Here is a 21065-nt window from a genome sequence, read left to right on the forward strand (position 1 = left end):
GTATTATTAATGTCTCACGTGCTATATTTTTATGTATTTGGGCGCAATGCCGGACTTACGTTTAAACGTACATCATTCCACCTCTTAAAACTAACCTGCGTTCTGACGCATTCCTTCCCTCTAAACCATTCCATCTTTTACTATTATCTACGTCCTCTAACATTCTCCGTACTAGGTTGCACTAAAATTGTGGCCTCCCGTTTACAAATTCATACAGAGATAAAATTATTGTCTGGGATTTACAAGCTTCACTAATTGCTAAGGTCACACGAATGGCCCATTACGTCACCTTCGCTCTTCACCTTCCTACAAGTCCTTATCTCGAGTTCTAACGGTCTAGCCCTTTGGGGCTGCCATCATCAAATGTTGCTGTTGTTCACTTTTACTAGAATTGCAGGGCTATTCGCCACAACAAAGTTTTATAGTTTATAATCCATTAACTCAAGAATTTACATTAGACGGGCTCTGATTTTTACCTTCAACTTGACAACTTCGCTAAAATCATTTCTAAAATAAAAATTTTTTATGAAAAATGTTCCCAAAAAATTTTACACAGCCAGTCCGTAGATCAAAGATAAGAGATATTATTTATTCAAGATACTTAACATAATTAAAAAAAAATGTAATGATGGGGATACAGAATGCATTTCAATTTCTTCAATATAACTTTATTAGACTACGCAGTTGGGTAAGGATAATATACATAACCTGGCACTTACATTACGAGTACATACAGGGTTAGTCACGAGAGACTTCCGATGAAAATTTTGTTATATGCAACCGAAACTACAATTTCCAATAGTTTCTAGCTTCCTAAATTTATAAAAAGTAATACAGGATTATTCTAAATGATTGTAGTCGAAGTAGGCGTGAAAACTGAATGTAAAATTTATGGTTGCCGCTCCACATAAAAAAAAAAACATAAAAATGATGTGAATAAGTGAATACACACCGTGCACACACTCGAGTTAAATTGGGTGCAAAACAACTCAATCTTTTTAAAATTGATTGCAAAACAACTCAATATTTCTGGATTCAATCGTTAATTTAACAAAAATAAATAAAAATTTCATAACCGTACTTTTCACCTAAAAAATGACAGTGACAGCGACAAAACTGACAGTTCACATGAAACCGGCAAAAATGTAATAACATGGGCATGGCCTACTTCGACATTTTGAATAACCCTGTACTTAAATCAACAATTGCTAAACCTTATTGTCTGTCATGTCAGTATTATCTGTCATGTAAGTTTTCACATTTATATTAACTTTTGCTCATAACTTCAATAAAGAGAAAGTGTCATGATTAATCTTATTCGCCAAGCTACTTGGATTGCTAACTTATTTCGAATTCAACAAAATATCAAGTTCTGGGGGTTTCTTGTATTTTGGGTTGCATATAACGAAATTTTCATCGGAAGTCTTTCGTGACTAACCCTGTATAAAATAAATTTAGTCAAAAATGTCACTCCTTAACGTGGTCCTAACCTAACTTTTGTCGTTGATCTTCTAAGACGTACTTCACAATGTTGTGAAAAATTTAAAAGACTATTTGATGAACTTTTCAATTGAACACTCAATATAAAGAGTCAAAAATATAAATTTAATTTGAAAGATAAATAAATGTACAAGTTCAAATTTGTGGCAAATATTGGTTTGGCGTGGTCAAAAGAACGTAAATATTTTCTCTGCATTTAATAACAGTTTCTGGGGAAATTTTAATTTGCTGGCCAACACTGAAGTGCTTTGGTTTCGTGAAAATTATAAGTACAAAGCGTTTCTCTTTGATTTTATAAACGTTCTCTTTGGCGGTGTATTTTGTAAACGATGTGAGTGTGGAATAAAGATGTCAAATTGAAAATTAGCTGTAATTAGAGTTGAGATATTTGGAATAGCTAGTCTTCGGGTGTTGTCTTTCTAAATGGAAAGGTCTCCAACATGTCAGTGTGAAGTAGGTGGTTTAATTGGCCTTTGTGTTGATTTATTGTAGTATTAATTTACTGGTTTATTCGTAATTAAATCTCGTTAATTGAAAATTCACTTTCGGATAGAGTCAACAGAGAGTGAGAGATTAACTTGTTATGAAAAAATAGTGTACTTTTCAATAATCCCGTCTAGACTCTCGAAATACTCCAATAAAGGGTTCGAAGCGATTAAACAACCACAGCATCAGTTAAACTTACGCTTTGAGTACATTTCACGCATGTATAATGGATTTTGGTGTATGAGCGCCGACATTGGGATAAAGTTTTTCCAGTTGAGTGAGAGTACGAGTGTGACAGAGAGAGAAGGTGAAGACGAACGAGAGAGAAGTCGTCATTAATGGTAAGAGGGTAATGTCGGATTAATTTAAAAGAAAAATCGAGCAGTGTTTTTCAGGTGATTTGTAAAATTGTGGATTTGTCGTAATGAGGGTGATAAAGATAGTTTCCGCGATAATCTGTCGCAGTCGGTGGGCGTAATTTTTACATGTAAGATTCGGTGTGAATGAGGATTAATATGTTTGAAAAATGTGTGTGAAGGGCGTCGACTGTTTGTGACACGTGAGGCAATATTAGTATGTGTTGCGGATTAAAAAGGTATTTGTAAAGAGATAAGAAATCGAATTTTGAAATAGTGCGGGATTATTTCGTGATTAAACTGAAATCGAACCTTCCAATATAAGGTATATATTCTTTTATTCATAGGGGAGTGGAAACTAAAGCACATCCCAATTAGTGGTCGTAATCCCGCGCCAAACGGTCTACGGGAGATAATTTTATGTCAGAGGCCAATAGGGCTACACTGTGATATAATATTTGTATCTTTTGCATAATTCAATATCTCCAAATTAAGCTTTATTATATTTACATAATTTACATTTCACGCTGTCACAGATAATTAAATCAAGGAAACTTTTCTCATTACATCGGTTCATTCAGACCAGTGTGTTTGATCGAGAAAATTGCCCATGTCTTGCCACAATCTTCCCTCAGACAATCGCCAACGCACCCCTACGTCTGGATGCGTGCGATACCCACACATATGCGAAGATACGTTTCACGAAACTATAATGCTCCTTTCACATATTCCGCAAACGTTCAACAGAAATTGCGGCGACTCGTGTAGTGATACGATGTGTATTTTATTGCATCACATTCTCGTCTATGTGTACCACTTCGGACGCCTGACAAATTACCGCATTTACATGGATGTGTCAAGAATGAGCACTTAAAATAGCCCCTTTTGTTATGAACGTCGTACCCCTGATTGTCACCAGACGGGGTTTGAACGCGACACCACAATGGCCGACTGTTATTTTGACGCATGTCGATATATCAGTTATTAATTTGCGCCAATTAATTTCGCCACCCAACGACATTAATTAAACAGCGACAAAAATTACACCGCACGCGTCCGCACTCACCTTTACCTCATCTCTTAATAATAATATCAATCAATAACTCACCATCACCCCTGTCCATCTAAAATCATATCTCGTACGGGAGCCAGGTCCAATTTAAAAAACGTCTGAATTATGTGAAAGGAACAGAATTAATAAAATACAACTCTGTGATGTTTCAACGGCAGTGAAAGTTTCACTGAGTAAGTTATGACCTTTGTAATTTTTAAATTTCTTTTTCACACAGAGATCGTTTTCAATCAAATTCGTACCTAAGCTAAGTGTTAGTACGCGATGAAAATCGCGTGGGATGAAAGGAAACGCAAGAAAATGTAATCATTTCCAGGATTTTCAAAATATAAATTTTTTAATTTTTGATTCTGCATGACTTACCTACAGTTTGTTAGTAAGTTAATTGCTCGCTTTCCTCGTTCAAAAGTGAACAATTTAATTTTTATCAAACATACCGACTCAAAGAGCCTTCTACAAATCTCGTAAAAACAAAAAATGTTTTCTTGTTATTATAATTTTTTTAATTTGTTGACTATAAAGTGAGGTATTTAGTAGACGATAAGTAATATTTTTTGATCGTGTTCTTCACAAAGAGATTTGTTACATTGGAGCGTGGGTGCGCAAGAATCTCCGGAAGACAATTTATTGTAGATGCATTTGTTGCTCTGTGGGCACAATTAGGTCCAAAAACATTTTAAAAGCTTGTTTGTGCAAATCTTGCGTGTATTCGCCTAAATGGCAAGGACATTAGCGGAGCTGTTTTTCACATAGTGGAGCTTTGGAGCTTCAGCTTTACACTATAGGATGTGGGATTTTAATGGGATAAGTCTGTATCATTTAATTAAAGTTTTGCCGGCCGTGTCTGGAGGAATGTGTCATTTCTTTGTGACTGTAAAATATATTAGCGAGGCTTAAATGGCCATGTCTATGGATGGAAGGTAAACATAGTGTTTGATTTCGGAGCGCGTTTTAGACGTGGTATTGACTCCTTTCTGGTGTTCGTATGCCCAGACACAAGGACCGGAAGTGACACAAGCCAGAAAAGGAAGCAGGCGACTGTTTCATGAGGTTTTATTTGAAGGTTGAACCCAACAAGCGAAAATCGTTTCTATCCGTTCTACTTATATTGCAATGCAGACTCAACGTTTAGCCAAAGATTGTAGAAAATTGCGCTATAATCTCAGAAATAGTGTCGTCGTCTTAACCCAACAACCAAACTTCGGTTATTATCTTTCATTAAGTCGTACCTTGTACAAGGTATATTTTCTCGGTAATCATCTATTTACGGACATCGGGTCGGTGGAAATTCCTTTTAGGTTTCACCGGATATCGAGAGGGTTGTGACAGATCGGAAAATAAAACTAGTCTTCGTTTAACTTATTTATATTACCTTATTAGACAATATAAGAAACAATAACATTTCAGTTCGAAAGGAATCAAAAGAACGAAATTCACATCTGAAAATATTTACAATCAACTAAACACCTCAACATATATTCATTGACATTAAGTTCTTCCATTCAATTCACTTATAAATAATTTAAACAATATTCCGGGAAATTTCTGTTTACAAATGATCTCGTAATTTAGAATCGACATCTGATGACGTCATGTCGACGCGCAAAACCCGATTTGATTGGGTGTTACGGCACTGTGACGTCATCCACCGCCAATTTCACACTGTAAGCACAAATTTCAGGTAGTATCAAATTTTAAATGTAAATTATGGATTATTTTGGCACTTGAAACAATACAGTACGAAAAATTCTGTCCTATTGAGAGACTCAGGCAAATGCTGTAGTCGTCGGACATAATTTCTCGTTATTTACACAAGAAAGCTTAAATTTGGGACCGAAAAATGGCTATTTTGTCTGCAACGTAAAGAAAGCCAAACTGACTGGTCTGAGTGGGAGTGCGAAATAGACATTTTGAGTCCCCCGTTCTTTGAAATGGTGGCGTCATATTTTAATTAATTAATTTTGATTAAATATAAAATAACACTATACATATCTATGTACAAAATTATATACTTAAGTAGGTACTTTCACATCTGATGAAAATGAGGGTGAAAGCAAAACATTATCTCCTTAATTATTGTTATAAACATGTATAATACTGCAGATAAAATGAGAATTGTCTTAGGCGCTAAATACATATATTTTACAATAAGCTTTATGGTATAATTATGTACAAATATATAAGTTTTAAAGAGCTAACACACTTTGAAATCAGCACATATTGTTTAGCAATTAACAATCTTTCTGAATGAATTTGCGTGGATCAGATTGTCTTTTCAGTTCATCCACAATTACGCGAACCTTGTTTCTTTTATAAAAGAGCCGTTAGGTGCGTAGATATGTACTATTTGACGGTATTTGTATTATTCAATTGAAAATTTGCTTAACTAAATCCAATAAATACACAAACAGGTGGCTACCAAATGGGCGCTAAATGTACGTAAATATAGTTTCAGAATTCCCCCACTTTTTGCATTTAATCAAATAACATCCGACGCACTAGCGATTTAGAAGTTCTTTCTATTTATTTAATGCTTTTCCATTAAATTTCGGTTCGGTAAATCTGTTTGCAGTGAATGTCGTTTTAAAATTTTTTGGACAAAATCGGTGTGAAAGTTTAAACAGAGAGGGGGTAGTAGGGTGGTGGTGATTTTTGCGATTAAATACACAAAGTGAGAATAAAAATTCGAAATGATCAGCGTCTCGTATAGTGTAGTGCAGTCCTGGATCAGTTTTTTGAGTGTCATGATATGTTACGGCATTCGTCGTTGATATGTTTTACTTACCTAAAGGGAACCTGCGAGAGAGGGAGGAAATTAGTGGGGAAGGGGTTGCGACTAGTCGGGAGCAGCGAATCGTAATATATCATAACACTTGTAAATGTATTATAAAAAATATGTTTTGCTTTTAATTTAGGACGTGAAATAATTTTTGTAATTGATATGTTGGCAATGTGGAATGATCGAAATAAAATTTTGGAAAAGCTGAGCAAATGGAACAGTATTTTGTTGGTTTTGAGCTGGATTATTTGATATGGTACATTAATTTTGAGAAAGGGAAAACGTGCCTGACAAAAAACAGTGAAGAATCACAGCTGCAAACTGAGGGACTGCCCACCTTGCCATGCTGACACATCCTGAAACAAAAACCAACACATATATCATAAAATCGATGCTTATTCATCACTTACTGAACTCATTCGATAACATTTCTTGCATGCAGCATTGGGTCTAATAAAGCACTAAATTGATTTCTTGTCATAAAATGAATTTTATCGCCGAGACCGACCCTCTAAATTTTACCAAATCTAACGAAAGTGCCTTAATATTTTACAAACTTAAATTAGGACGTGAAAGGCCACCGTCGAACGCATTCCTACCCGCAGTCCCACTTTATTTAAATAACACAATCGAAAATTAATTGTTCTAACTTCGCAACTCTTCCAACTATCACATCGATTAATGATTCTGACCTCCTCTACACTCCTACACGCAAAAAATATTCAAGCCACATCAACATCAGCACAAAAGCTCTCCGCTTCGTAAACAACTTGCCATCTCTTCTATACTAGTTCATTTTTAAATTCGCGTTTCCGGAATAACGAACTCACCGTCTTCCCTAGATTGGTGGTTCGTTATTGTGACACATTATTTTGCATATCGACGCTGCTGCTGAAAGAAAATAAAATATGTGCTGGACAACTTTAACTCAACCGATCGGGTTTCACTTCAGCTCTGACAAAACTTTCGAGGCAAAATTCAGCGAAAGAATCTTTCACGGAGGCCGAAAAGGTAAACGTTCGTTTTCATCTTATAGTACGAGAGTCGACTTTAATTATGTCGGACTATCATATTTAAAACGGTTGGTATTTTTTGTAAAATTGCTTTTATCAGAAAATTTTAATTAAACCAGGAGTTGTGTGAAACAAAAAATTTAGTATCTAACGGGTTTCGCTAATAAACCGGCATCATTAAGCGTCTTGCGGAGGTTTCGGAGGGAATCTATTAATAATGAATCAGTTTTAAAAAGTGAACTTCTCTTGATGACGGACGCGTAAACTACATCTTGTAAATGCATATTAATGGAGGAGTTTGTGTGTTGTCTTGATGTTTTTCGTTGTTTTTGTGAGTTTCAAGGAGTAGTGTCTGGAATTAAAACTAGGCTGAATTTGATACGAGCTGAATATACACAAAGTAATAATATAATACCGAGGATTACTCGTAGGGAAATTATTCATTTGTTTTCAAAGTAAACGTTTTATATTCCCTATAATTCTGTCTTAAGCAGTGGAATACTGCTCATAATTTCACGAGTCGTTTGGCTTAAAAACTTTTCCAAGCTGCGGGTGAAATCTTTTACTAGGATTTAAAATTTGCATAAAATTAAAAAAAGGATTCCACGAGGAGGCGTGTGTATTTATTTGGTGTATTTCGAAAGTTGGTCACAGTTGAAAGCAAAACGTTTTTTAATTGAGTCGAATAATTCTTTTGAGCGAGTGGTGGAAATAATGATTTTTGAATGAGGGAAAGAAACCGCGAAGTAGTCCTCTCGAAATATTTACCTCGGTGAGGCCAAGAGCTTATTTAAAAATCCATCTCCGTTCCAAACATAGTCGAGTACGTCAGGAAGCTGCATTTAAATGTAAAGTGAATCGTTTAAATTTGAGTAATATAAAAGGTTCAAATGTCAATAAATGACTTGCATTTCTACTCTCAATTGATTTATCATGCATTCATAAACTTCCAACAAATTTCGTTCATAAATATTTTGCCTCCGGATTTCATTCCGCGATATCAAGTTTATATTGTCGACTATACGTTTTCTGTTAGGAAGAATATGCGCATTGGATTTTTTCAATTTGGGTTTAGGAAATTGAGAAAACAAGTTGAGTATAAAAATGTCTTTGTAGCCATTAGTAATAGAGCCGTTTAGTAAAATTAGTTACGATGCAAGGTCGGCTTCATTTCGGAAGTCGGTCGCCTAAGGCGCACACGGCAGTTCAATTTTCCATTTCAATTCGACATTAAAAAATCAATCTTTCTGCGAATTGTATTTGCTAGTTTGTTTTCAACTTTTTCAAGTCAACATTGATAAATATCTAATGTACAAAACGAACCGGGATAATGACATTTTCTTCACCAATACAATAAAGACTGTTGTGATTTTGTGTATAAAAAGGAAGGGCGATATTTCTGCAGATATTGGAAAACAATTGATGATACCATAAGGCGCGTACAAGAGAGCGTGTGCTGCCAAAAGCGGTGAAAATCTAATTGTGTTCTCCATTTTCACACAACTGAATGTAAGCAAATGACATAAAATGTCGACGTTCAGTCCTTGTTATTATATTAATAATGAATAAATCATCCGAAAAACCGTTTCGGTTTACGCTTAAACTCGCGGAATGCGAATTAAAACATTTCGTTGCGAGTGTAAACACGATACCAATTTCCAATTTTGGAAATAAACAAATTGTTATTTGATATTACAGGAAGTTCGTGTTGGTAAATTTGTGTTCCTCTTAGACTAACCTGCCAATTGTTTAGTGTAAAGTTTAATGCAAACGCCACATCAGAAATTTCACTTAAGCAATATTAGTTAGATATTAGTTACTTGTATAACGTGAACTGCCGCGATGAATCTATTCATCCGTAAAAACCCGATTTTGCATTTCGAGATTATGACGTTGTAAATTGGAGAGTATTGAATTATTCAAGCGGATTGATTAGCTGATGAACTCTTTTCTACCGCGCACATAAACTATTAAATTTTGCTTCATGCAACTAACCAGCTGTCCCACAATTGTTCCTAGTCAGGCATCGGGATAAATCCCCTTCAATCTGCACATAGACAAACCACAAGAATGTTATCCGGTTTGAATAGACGACGTGATACCGCCACCTCAAAATATTTCGGCAAGATCCCGAGGCGAATCAAACCAGACGATCCAAATTAAAATAAATCCATTCATACCCTTTGGCCAACTGAACAATCACAGAAACGACTAATTCCACATCATTTCTTTTCATTTGTTGACACGAATTTCTGATTGTTTCGCTGCGTAGGCAACCACCAATACGGACGATAATTCAGATATCTTTATCATGTTGCTAACGAGAACAGCAATTTCGGTGAAAATTTGTGCGCTGAAGTGAAACATTTTGATTCGTTTTTTCGGTTAATTATTATTAATTGCTTAGCTATGTTTTTACGTGTTGGCGAGATTGAAGACCGGAAACAAACACGTGCTGATTATCGCATGATACTGCCGTCTGACTGCGTTCTGCTTCTGTTAACAGTGAACTTTGTCAATGCAGAGTTACAGTACAGACAATCCTTACCCATACCGAGTCAGTGTAATCATTCGTTTTGCAAATTTCCGCCACTTAACGTGGTGTTGTCGTCCGAATTTATATTATAACGTCCTTGTATTAAATTTATCGAAATTTGTTTTATCTCTGTTTGTCCAAAGTTAGATAAATCTGCTGCGTTGCCGGCAATTTTTTGTAAAATGCAATAATCAATACACCGCCGAATCGATGCTGTATTATTGTTGTTTTAGATGAATCTTCGAAGACTTTTCAAATTCCAATTCGCAAAATGAGTTCTGAATTTATGGAATGTGCTCGAATATGTAAGGTACGGCGAGTGCTTTATACATAAATTATTTAGAAAATTATTTTTTTTTATTCGAGAGAAAAAGAAAGTAGCGATCGATGCGCGCAACGCATTGCCAGTTAAGCATTGCCTGAAAAATTTCTTTGATTTCCCTGTGGGAGCATTTTAAAATAAAGGTGACATTATTCTCGACATGCACTATACATCGTTCGGTCAAATGAAAGCAACCCTAAAATTACGTTAAACAAGCGCCTTGAATTGAATTCGACGCGGTTGAAGGATAATGGGCGTCCAACACATTTATTTTCTTGGTTAGTTATTGATGTAGTTGGTTTTTTTTTTCAGATTTTAATTACTTTAATGCGGGTTTTGGTTTTTGATGTGAAAAGTGTAATCTGAAAATTGATTTTCATATTGGAACTGCTTTCCGAGAGTAAACTATAGGTTTGTTGAGGGGAACACAATAAAAAATTAATCCATCCATTAATTTAATGTCAAATAAAAAGGATCATTTTTCACTTGTTTTTTAGTCTGTGAATAGCAAGCCTGGTAATTATGTAGAGGATACTCGAGTCTTTTGTGCCATTCATTATATTATATTTTACTGATCAAGGCTAAATAGCGCGGAATTACTCATTCGGTTTGATACCTCCTGAAAAATTGCGTAATTAAGTAATGACATCTATCTACATGCAAATGAAGTTGTTCCGGATTTAAAGTAGAATTTCTCCCGTTTACTACACTGCTTTGGATGCGTCAACAGATAAAAAATTGGGCACTCAGTATATTGCTCGATAAATTACGAAATTTTGCTAAAACCTTTGAAACAAACCACATGCTAAATTATTATCCCCAGATTACCTTTAAAATCATCATTACATCCAATCTGCAAGATGTAGATTTATTAACGATCTATAAATATGTCAGAAATGATTAATCGATACTATACTACTAAACCAAGCAATTTCTTAAAATGTTATCCTAATAAAAACTGACAATGAAAAACGCTTTAATAATGGAAAATAATCACAGCCATTTTTATTGACTAATTAAATAATAACAATTGTTTCTTTTTAATAAGCTCATTTGTAAAATTAGGACCTAGTTTTTAATACATTATCGCGATTAATTCTCACTTACTTAATCGTTAGTTAGTTATATTTAAGTAATGATAGCCCGCTACTTAAATATTACGATGTTTCAGTTTGCGATGTTAAAAACTTGTGAAGTACAAGTGATGACAGCAATTGTCTTTAATCACAAGAGACAAATGTGATGTACATAATACAAAAAGTGGCCAAATTGAATGCTTTAGAAATGGAAATGTATGTAGCAGAATTAGAAATTAAGAAAAAGGAATTAGAAAAATAAAAAAATAATAATTTCTTAAGTAGTTTAGTTGTATTTCTTTGCATTTCTTTAGTCAGTTGATTTTTCTTTCTCCTGATTGATTCTTCGGGAGCTCATCAATCAGATGTGCCATCCTTCGCTGGAAATAACTCATTGTAGATTTGAGGCAATCATTTTTGATACTGAAGTAGTGAAGTATAATATTTGTGATACACTTCTCCGCAAAATTGCCGCATACTGTTTAAAAACTTTAAAAAACCTGTAAATTTAAATTTTAAATTATGTATGTATTATGAAAAATGAAATTAGGGTAGTAAAGCATTTATTTTGTTCTTTTTAATTAAATACACAGAAATATGCAGGGTATTTTGAAGCATAACAAAATCAGCTTCAACAAATTTGACAACAAAAACAAATTAATAACGCCTCCTCCTCTTGCATTAATTACTGCTGGACATCGTCTAATTTCATTTTGATCGACGGTATTCAAAATTTCTGTAAGGTGGTTTCCAAGATCACCAAGAGTTAATGCAGGTGGGTACAAGGTTTTTAGGCTTCTCCTCATGTTATTTCATAAATTATAAATGGGATTCAAATCCGCGCGGTGAACTGGCCAATTCATAGTGACAATTCTAGCCTCTTGAAGGCACTGTCTCACTATCTGAGCTGTGTGAGGCCTTGCATTATCATTCATGAATATGAAATTTTCCAAAATGGTTGTTACGTATCTGTTTGCTGATTTCCCTAATTTACAATTACCAGCTCCGCACGGCCTTCTAAAGATAGCCCACCCCAAACCTGACCCTCCACCATAACTGGTGGAAAGTGCTACAGCCACGGCACATTCTTCAAGACTGTTCATTATGATTCATTTTAATAAAAATATGACAGGAACGATGTCTAGCACACTTGATTAATAAATATGTAGCAAAATTCTTAGATACCAATGAACAAAAAGTGCAACGCTTTAGTTTTTTTTTAGAACCTAAGAAAAACTAATCAATGGTTTTTAATGAATATCGCATAAAAACATTAAGATAATGCGAATGAACATTTTTGTGATTTCCAACTTGCAGTGAAAAAAATTGTAAAAACGAATACGATTAATTTTTTAAATTATGCGTTAATTTTGCGGCGAAGTGTATATTACTGACTTTTTGAATTGATTACAATCATGAATTAGATCATAACATTCTTCTATAGGCTTTATTTTTATTAACTACAAATACAAATTCCGTTCAGTCATTTACAGCTTCCCATAATAATTATAAATGAGATTATGTTGGCCATATTATGAAACTCCATTTGATGGTTGAACAAAGGCAGTATCGTTGTTAATATAACAATATTAAGTGAACAAACTAATTGAATGGCAGCTGTCACTTTTTCATTGACCTGCGGTACTAGTTCATTTTCATTTCAGGGTATGGTTATGTTTCTCAACTTTTTGCGATTTCCTAGCTAACTAATACTACAAGCAGGAATTTATTAAATCACAACTTAACCATCAATCTGTCAGTTAACTACGTCTTGTAAAACCGAAACAAATTCTAGTTCTAGTAAATCAAGAATTAATGAAAAACAGGGCCTAACTCTCCACAAAATACAGTTTCTTTTCATTCAGTTCACGTTTGTGACATTAACTAATAATTCGACAATCCTTGTTCAAGGTTCTCTAATTAAGATATTACTTACTAAAAATTGCAAAACGATAATATAATAACGCTGATATTTTTCTTAAAAGTGTATCATCTTTCAATTCGTCCTCACTACTTCCAGACTCCAAATAAGTACACCAGATCATTCAAAATCAAAACAGAAAATGTTTGTCACTTAACGATTTTTTTTTATCTGTCTATATCCGATGAGTATCATTCTGTAGAAATTGAATGTTAAATTGAGTAATTGTTTCGTGATTTTTTAATTTCCTGATCGATAGTGGCTCAGGAGAAAAATTCATTTTAGGGAAACAGAGTTTTAAATTATATTTATGGCTTTTCACATGATTTTTATGGACGTGATTTTTCGAATATTTGGATTTTGAGTGGTCTAAAATATTTAGTGTCTCCTGGGTGTAAGAATTCTGTATATATTACTCCTAAAAACAGTACAAGCGAGGTTATAAAATGTTTAAAAAAATAAATGAATCGTTTATAATTAAAATTAATTAATTAATTTGTCGGCTATGAAATAAATTTGGAATTATGGTTTTCAAGTTGGAGGTTTGCTATTCATAGTGTGTTTCTATATTCCATAAGAAGTGGCAAGTTCGACAAAGCTGCCCGAGTAAGGATAATCCTTTCCAATTTAGTTAAGTTGGTATGTGGAAGTCTTTTTATCTTTATTTATTAGAAAGCAATAAAAGCAGAACACTGACGAAATTTCGAGATGTGAGCGCCATGTATTTGTTGTGTTATTTCCTGCTTTTGTAGCTTAAACTGTTTGGTTTGAGATCGATACCTGAAATAGTTTTGGAATTATTATTGCTGGGGTTGTCTTTCCGGGTTCTGGTGAAAAACCTGCTTCGATATTTCAGTTGGGTTTCAAGTTATTTCAATGAGCAGTTTTCGTTAGGGCAACCGATATAAACGAAATAATAAAAGTGATTTTTGTCCAGAGCTGTGATATTTTATTTGTCGAAACATGTGTCGCGTTTTATTTAGTTTGCTTTGGCATGTGTGGCTTTCCTCAACGCTAATTAACACCAAAGTTTCACCGAAACCAATTACGTATCAAGTTTAAAGTAAAACTTGTTCGGCGGGTAATAATTACGGATTTATAGGTTCGTATATCATTGATATATTTGGGTAACAGGTCGAAATAATGGGATGATAATTGGACTTATTGTATCACATAATAATGTAAATGCTGGAATTAGAGAATGTGGTTAATATTTAATACGAAAATGGTTAGGGGTGAAATGCATTAGGCGTCGTGGTGGAATTTATTATTACGATATAAATGGAGTAGGAAGTCTAATATTATTAGCCATCTGTACTCGCAAAACGAAAGTTGGGTATAACCGACCCACATTATAGTAAATCTAAAGGAGGATATATGTTTAGTGTGGACGTGCAAGAAATTTTGATCTTTCACGTTCTTTCAAGGCACATATTGAAAATTTGAAAATGTCGAATTAAATTTTAGGTGCACGTCAGTGTAACAGGTGGTTCAAATTACAGTGGTTTACAAGCAACATTTCGAATGGCTAGAAATATGGATAATTCTCTAAGATCAATAACACACCGCCTGCACCGTTCAAATAGATAATCTTCGTTAGAGAGGCACGTTCGCCGAGAAAAAAGAACACTCAGACTTGGTGAAGCATGTGGTACACATTGTTCGCCAAATGCATCCAAAAATTTTGACTCACAATATATTTAAACTCACAAAAGAACAAAAACTCTTCACGTAAATTCATAAAGTACGTGAGAGGAGGCCACACGCGACTCGGCCTCGCTTCTTGCGCGGCGATAATAATTTTAGTGGCCGAGCGAGCGATGGTTGTTTATGTCGTTCGAATTTGAATTTGTGGTTGTTCGATTGATGAGCATGATTTTTAGTGAGGGAACTGGTTGTGAGTAAAAACTTTGGGTCGTTCGGAGTATACATGAAGGTGCTCAAGTGCGTGCGAGTGCAAGAAAAGCCAGGACCTGTACCTGATCCTTGTGGCCCTGGAGGTGTGTAAAGTCCCAACCCGGTTTCGACAGCGGGCCCCGGCTGCACGACGTCCTTGTCCGAAGATGATACCATAACAACTTTGGGCCTCTCGTCTTGAATAAGAGGCCTGCTGATGTTGCGCTTCCCCGCGTCTGCAATAAGAACCACCCGTCAGCACCCCCATTCATAGTGAAATTATAAATCCGTCATTCGTTCCCATCGACACCCTAAACTGATTAGGCAAGTTTGAGACAAATGTCGGACATTTTGTAACGGCGCCAACAACAAAATATAGCGCAGTTATTGGCCTTACACAACGTGTTCTTCAAAGTTAGCACGATTGCCCTGGAGAATAGAAACACACTTTGAACTCTGTTATACTCATCTCGCGTAAGGTGAGCTCACAAAAAGTATGCTTTCATTGTGTTGCTGAATATCACCGCAGAGAATAAGTTGCGCCCTGTCTTAACCCTAACTTTGGCCATTACAGGGGCGCGTTATTGTAATGCCGAAGTTGCTTCTTTCTCTGCCAGGATATTTATCATTGCATATACATCGCCAACCATTGCCACCTATATACACAGCGAAATATGTCGGCCTCGACCTATTCAACTTTCAAACTTAAACTCAACTCATAAACACTACATAATTGTCCCAGTTTGACTTATTCCGTTTACCCCACCACCGCACATAATAGAACTCCAGACCTGCACAAAAAATCTATTAAAACCGCCGCCGCCGGAACCCTTTAAGACGAAACTTTGCACAACTAAAAGAACACCAATTGTAGAAAACACTGCAAATACTGAGATATTTGACGACCGCTTTCTCAAATTTTCCTTCCTGTTTTGTACCGACTGCTGAAAAATTGCTTCCAAATTCAGGACATAAACTCGCGACGCAACAAACTTCCCTTCAGCTTTGACCCTTCGCCACGATCTACATCTAATTTCAAAATGCATGCTTCAAAACAACACTAGACAAATTTCTACATCTTTACAGAGTGCTCTTAACAATTAAATTTTACTTGAATTGAACGAGCTACTACCAACAGAGCTACATTTAGATTTTCTCTCCCTACAAAATAAAACCGGTCGTGAATAAAAATACTTGAAAGTAAGAACTTTTCATGTTTTTTTTGTGGTCTAATTAGGTTTTATTTTGTATTGTGTGCAACTACATGTACTGTAAGATTGGGCGATATTCGGTTGTAGATTGGCGCTCATTGATTGTGCGGTGTTCCAAATAAATTTACGTTTTCGCATTCACATTCAGGTCGTTAGTTCGATGTAATTGGCATTTTTGAGCCGTTCTATAATTGCAAGATTAATCAATCCCGGAGGTTGTTTCGGTTGCGACCAAGTTTTGTTGATATTGCAACCACCTTGGCAAATCTGATAAATATTTAACAATCGAGTTTATATATAATTGATTCACACTACATGTACACCTATTTGAGCCAAGGTGTAATGTAAGTTTTATAGCAGAAAGAATTTATTGTTCCGCTGCGATACTGTCTCGTATGCAGTCTGAATTTGAAATAGCATTATAAAATACACCAAACTATTAACAATACAATGTACTATTTTGAAAAGGGAAAACTAAACCTGAAATTTATGCGAATGTATGGAGCGCTTGCGTGTACGGAACATGATGAAACATTTCAAGTAACAACGACTGTGTTTTTACACGATTAAAACGCGGAGGCTTGTGCGTCCGCACGGACGGTGCCATTAGTATTCGCACAAGATTAATGTCCGCGAGCTGGAAACATCTAATTAAGTAACGTCATAAATTCATCCGGAATAAAGCGATGAATACTGAAAAACTAGAATCGAATCTCCACTTACCCTTCGAGTAGTCACTGACGGTCCCGTCGATTAATAAATTTCAATTTGTCAAAATCCGCGTTTTGTTGTGGCTCGACGCCCGAAAGCGCCAAAAATTTAACGCTACTCATGCACCACAGAGCAGACTGTTTTTAACGTGAACTCATGCAAATTCATACTTACTCTCCTTGTTAGAATTGCTCTTCATTTCGGTTGCTCGCGGAGGCGTCGACGGCATGGGTATTTCTGGAACAATTGCATTTTTACCAGACACTGATACATCAAATAAAATTTAACGTATTACATGGGGAAATTCGCCGAAAGCTTTGGAACTGACAAAACGCTAACCGGTGCTTTGCATGTGTCTGTTGTAACCGAGTCATTTTTTAAACACACAATCCGATCGTTATCTCCAAATAAATGGTACAGAGAAATTATGCAAATTTCGCCGTTCACAACTCTGTTACCTCATTAACAAAAATTACCAAATTTACATCTTAATTTTAATTAATTAAAGCGGCAAAGTGCCCTAATATTCTCTTTTCTTTTTATCGCGCTGTGTTTCTACATCAATTAGACTGTCCCTAAAAAAGGAAATTAGTACTTTAACACAATTATTTCCTGATAGCTACCAATTTTATGTTGTGTGCCATCAACAAATGTCAAGTTGTAAAAGCAGCTTCTAATAAAAGGTAAAGTAGGTGCTTAAAAATACGAATATGTGTCCTTTCATGTGAGAGTGTATATTGTAATTTCTCCTAATTAGTCATTAAATCTTTCTACATTGCTTAGGCAACCAACAATACTAATATGTTGTATTTTCAATTCACATTACTTTTTACTAGTCAAAGATTTTTTGTTTTTTCTCATTACGTTCACATTGTCAGAATCAAGTACAACTCTTAAATATCATTTAGTTCGACGGATAATAAAAATATTAAAACATGAGAAATGATTCCTACGCATCCACATTCTTTCTGTGAATATTTATTTTGCACATTTTGTCGCTGATATTAAACATATGTTTTTACATTTAGTTTTTAGATCTCAGACCACAAGTTAATTACCCATTTAGTAGTAGTATATGCAGGGTTATGCAGTTATGCAGGGGCGACTTTAATGACTAATGTTAAATATGGAAAAATGTATGTAACTTCCAGGTAACATCTTCAAATCTCATCTAGCTTGCCAGTCGAGAAAGATATCAAGATTTAGCAAACACAAAGAAATACACTTTGCGTTATTGAATTTGTGATAACTGCGATCATATAAAACACTTTTCAGATGAGATTTTACCTGTTAAATAACGGAAATATCTAAAATCTCCAACTAAAATTGCCTGGCGCATCCACCATTTTTGCGAACAATATTATATATTACATTAAAACATCTTCATTGGTTTTATGGTTACAAAAGCTTTGAATCAAGTTTGACTTTGCGGGTCTGTATAGTCCATTAGTTTAACAAGGATAACCAATTTTAATTAAAAAATGTTACATTAACTTTTTTCAGCATTAACACTACGAATACAAACATATATTTTTATCCCCTTTGTGATGGCGAAAAATGTACTACACGTAGTTTCTGATTTGATCTAATTTACATGGAAACAATGATTTTTTTTTACTGTTTATTTTTTCATAAATTGTATAAATGAGATTTCGATGATTGACATTAAAGATAAAGGAGAACAGTTTTGAGTGAAATATAGATAATTACAATACCCAGATGCAGGTTGTAAATCTCGGACATTTGATTTCCGATAATAATTAATTAATACGTTCTACGTTTTCGCATCGTTGGAAGACTCTCTATAATTTTAAATGTATAAGCTGATAATATGGGTTCTTAATAAAAGAGAAAAAAGTCGATTAATTAAAGAGTCGTCTTATTTTACTGAATCTGTAATTTACAATTTATCGGGCTTAAAACGTTGGACGCAGACGTTGTTTTCTTTTACTCTGTTTACAAAAAAGAAACCGTACACTTTTGCTCAATCCGTTTCTCTAACGAAGTTACGTTTATGCACAAGGAGAACAATCATAATTTTAGTACTGTTGTTTGAAAGATTCCTCTAAACCAAGAATAACTGTTGAAAAATAATTTGATTGTGTCGAACAATACTCTTGTAATAACAAAAGTTTCAGAGATATAATTTATAAGTAAGCTAGTTTCGAATAGTTACCATGAAAAATTGGCTGAGTAATCTGTTCAGCTTTCTGAATATATTAAATAATTAAATCGATATGTGAAAGTCTTTAGCTCCATAAAATGACTATCGATAATTTATTGAAGAAGTTTAAAGCTCATTCTAAGTTTGAGTCAAGTCGTCTTTTATGTAAATTTCCGTTTGAGTGATTTTAGATCGATGTCAGAAACATATTTTTCCATTAAGAACCACCCATTTGTTTTCCTAATTTTCAGTAAGCTGATAAAAAATACACACACTGCACGCTCCCAATTACCAGAATTTATTAAGCCCGGTACAGGAAAAATGCGGTTTTTGGTCAGAAGCTCTGATGCTTAGTGCACTCCTAATTATGTCTTCCTTTGTTGATGTAGTGTTGAGAAATTTTACGGAAATATAACGTTATGAATAATAACAAGATCTGAGGGAAAAACAGAAAGGGAACGAGCATCGTTAAAAAAAAACTGCCACATATCTAGTTTACAAAAAATATAGTGCCGTCGTAATGTGAGGGAAAAATTGCCGGAGTTAATCCGGAATTTATTTTTTTTGTCGCGCCCTAAACAAGCCATAAAGGCTCCTTAGTTCCATCGAAAGTTAAATTTTCGTTCGTAACGGACATTAGGTAGACGGGCATATGAGCGTTTTCTCAAGGGAGATTTATAGACCACGATGAGAACAACATTTTATCAAAATAAATTACTTTTCTGAATTCAGCGGACACTTAGATATTTTTTTATAGGTGGCCTTAACGCGTAAAAAATAAATTTATAGAAGTGACGCAATTTTTAAAATTGTATAAATGTCGATGTTTTGTTAAAAATATTGAATCGATTAATTTTATGTGCGACAATATTCTACGTTCGTCACTTTTTGAAGAATGTTATGATGTCTTTGAAGAAGAAGTGACAAATACCCTTTATCTTAGAGGAAAAGCAATTTCCAAGGATTTTCCTAAAATAAAATTTGCTGCGTGAAGCACCGTTAAAAGTTATTTTTGTTCAAATAAATGAAACAGTCGGTTAGAAGGTTATCGATTTATCTTGATAATTTCGAAGACCTGTCTTTCTGGTTGTTCATATTGTTAAGATCAAAGTTTCATTTGAACTCTTTCATGTTCATAACGAAAATTAATGACTGCCAGTTTCGAGTTAATTAAAACTATAATAATATTTAAATATTCAACTTATTATCGTAAACAAAATTAGCTTCGCAAATTTAATCTATTATGCTAAACAGAAAAACTAGATTTTTATGAAACTTTAATGCAAATATATTCAAAACAAAAATGCACATTCTCGGAGGATAATTAATCTTGTACATTCATCGTAAAGGTTCAAATTTAATACGACAAACAGAATGGTTAAACAGTTTTCGTTTTAGGTCTACTAATAAGCTTAAGTAGTTTATAAATTTCATAATTGTACTTTATTAAGTACTTTGTTCAAAATCATGAACTTGTGAAAATTTCACTTTCGTGCGTTCTCTGTAGTTTGATATTACATTTTTAACGAAAGATGAATTTTTGATATACTCATGTACACACAAGTTATCCAGCTATCAGTATCAATTTTAAATTTATTATTTTCTGTTAACAATATTTGTAGGTGAATTATCAACCACCTGTCGATCACTAAATATTGAAGGATGAAAAAAATACAATTTTAACGATTGCTACCAGAAGTTAATTTATTATTTCCGAAAAGATACATATTTCTAATAGCATAATTATTTTGGTGGAGGCGCCGGTAAGAAAATAAAATATGACCGGTATAAGGACGTCAATTTTGGTACTTTGTTGTAATGGGAGCTTTATGAACACAGTTTCGACAGTCATATTTTAAAATGTATTTGAGGTAGTAAGCTGTGCAATCTTTGTTAATAGACGAACATTATTAACTATCACGTTTTGAAAGCTTCTGTTAATTTAGTAGAAGGATGGTCATCATAGAATTATTGGTGTTCAAACCGCCATGCCATTTACAGCGTTGTATGTTAGGCGGATCT

At 34.4% G+C, this 21065-nt stretch overlaps 2 protein-coding genes across 7 annotated transcripts in view; one reads left to right on the top strand and one right to left on the bottom strand.

The window, feature by feature from the left end:
- LOC138140379 (uncharacterized) overlaps positions 1-21065 on the top strand; it is a 135421-nt gene that overhangs the window by 11642 nt on the left and 102714 nt on the right. The window contains exon 1 of one of the 2 annotated variants that reach the window (XM_069061381.1): positions 14977-15061. The exons of the other annotated variant lie outside the window; for it this stretch is intronic. Coding sequence (XP_068917482.1) covers positions 14992-15061 — 70 coding nt within the window. The 5' untranslated portion in view covers positions 14977-14991. Of the gene's footprint in view, positions 1-14976; positions 15062-21065 lie in introns of those variants that run through there. 2 annotated transcript variants of the gene reach the window in all.
- DIP-delta (Dpr-interacting protein delta) overlaps positions 4764-21065 on the bottom strand; it is a 103628-nt gene continuing 87326 nt past the window's right edge. For 2 of the 5 annotated variants that reach the window (XM_069061374.1, XM_069061376.1), the window contains 3 exons: positions 17054-17116; positions 15041-15193; positions 4764-6549 (listed from right to left, as the gene is read on the bottom strand). In XM_069061374.1, coding sequence (XP_068917475.1) covers positions 6455-6549; positions 15041-15193; positions 17054-17116 — 311 coding nt within the window. In that variant the 3' untranslated portion in view covers positions 4764-6454. The remainder of the gene's footprint in view (positions 6550-15040; positions 15194-17053; positions 17117-21065) is intronic. The other 3 variants (XM_069061375.1, XM_069061379.1, XM_069061377.1) reach the window with 3 other exon arrangements.

Source organism: Tenebrio molitor, chromosome X (genome assembly GCF_963966145.1).
Source record: "Tenebrio molitor chromosome X, icTenMoli1.1, whole genome shotgun sequence".
Classification (NCBI taxonomy): Eukaryota; Metazoa; Arthropoda; class Insecta; order Coleoptera; family Tenebrionidae; genus Tenebrio; species Tenebrio molitor.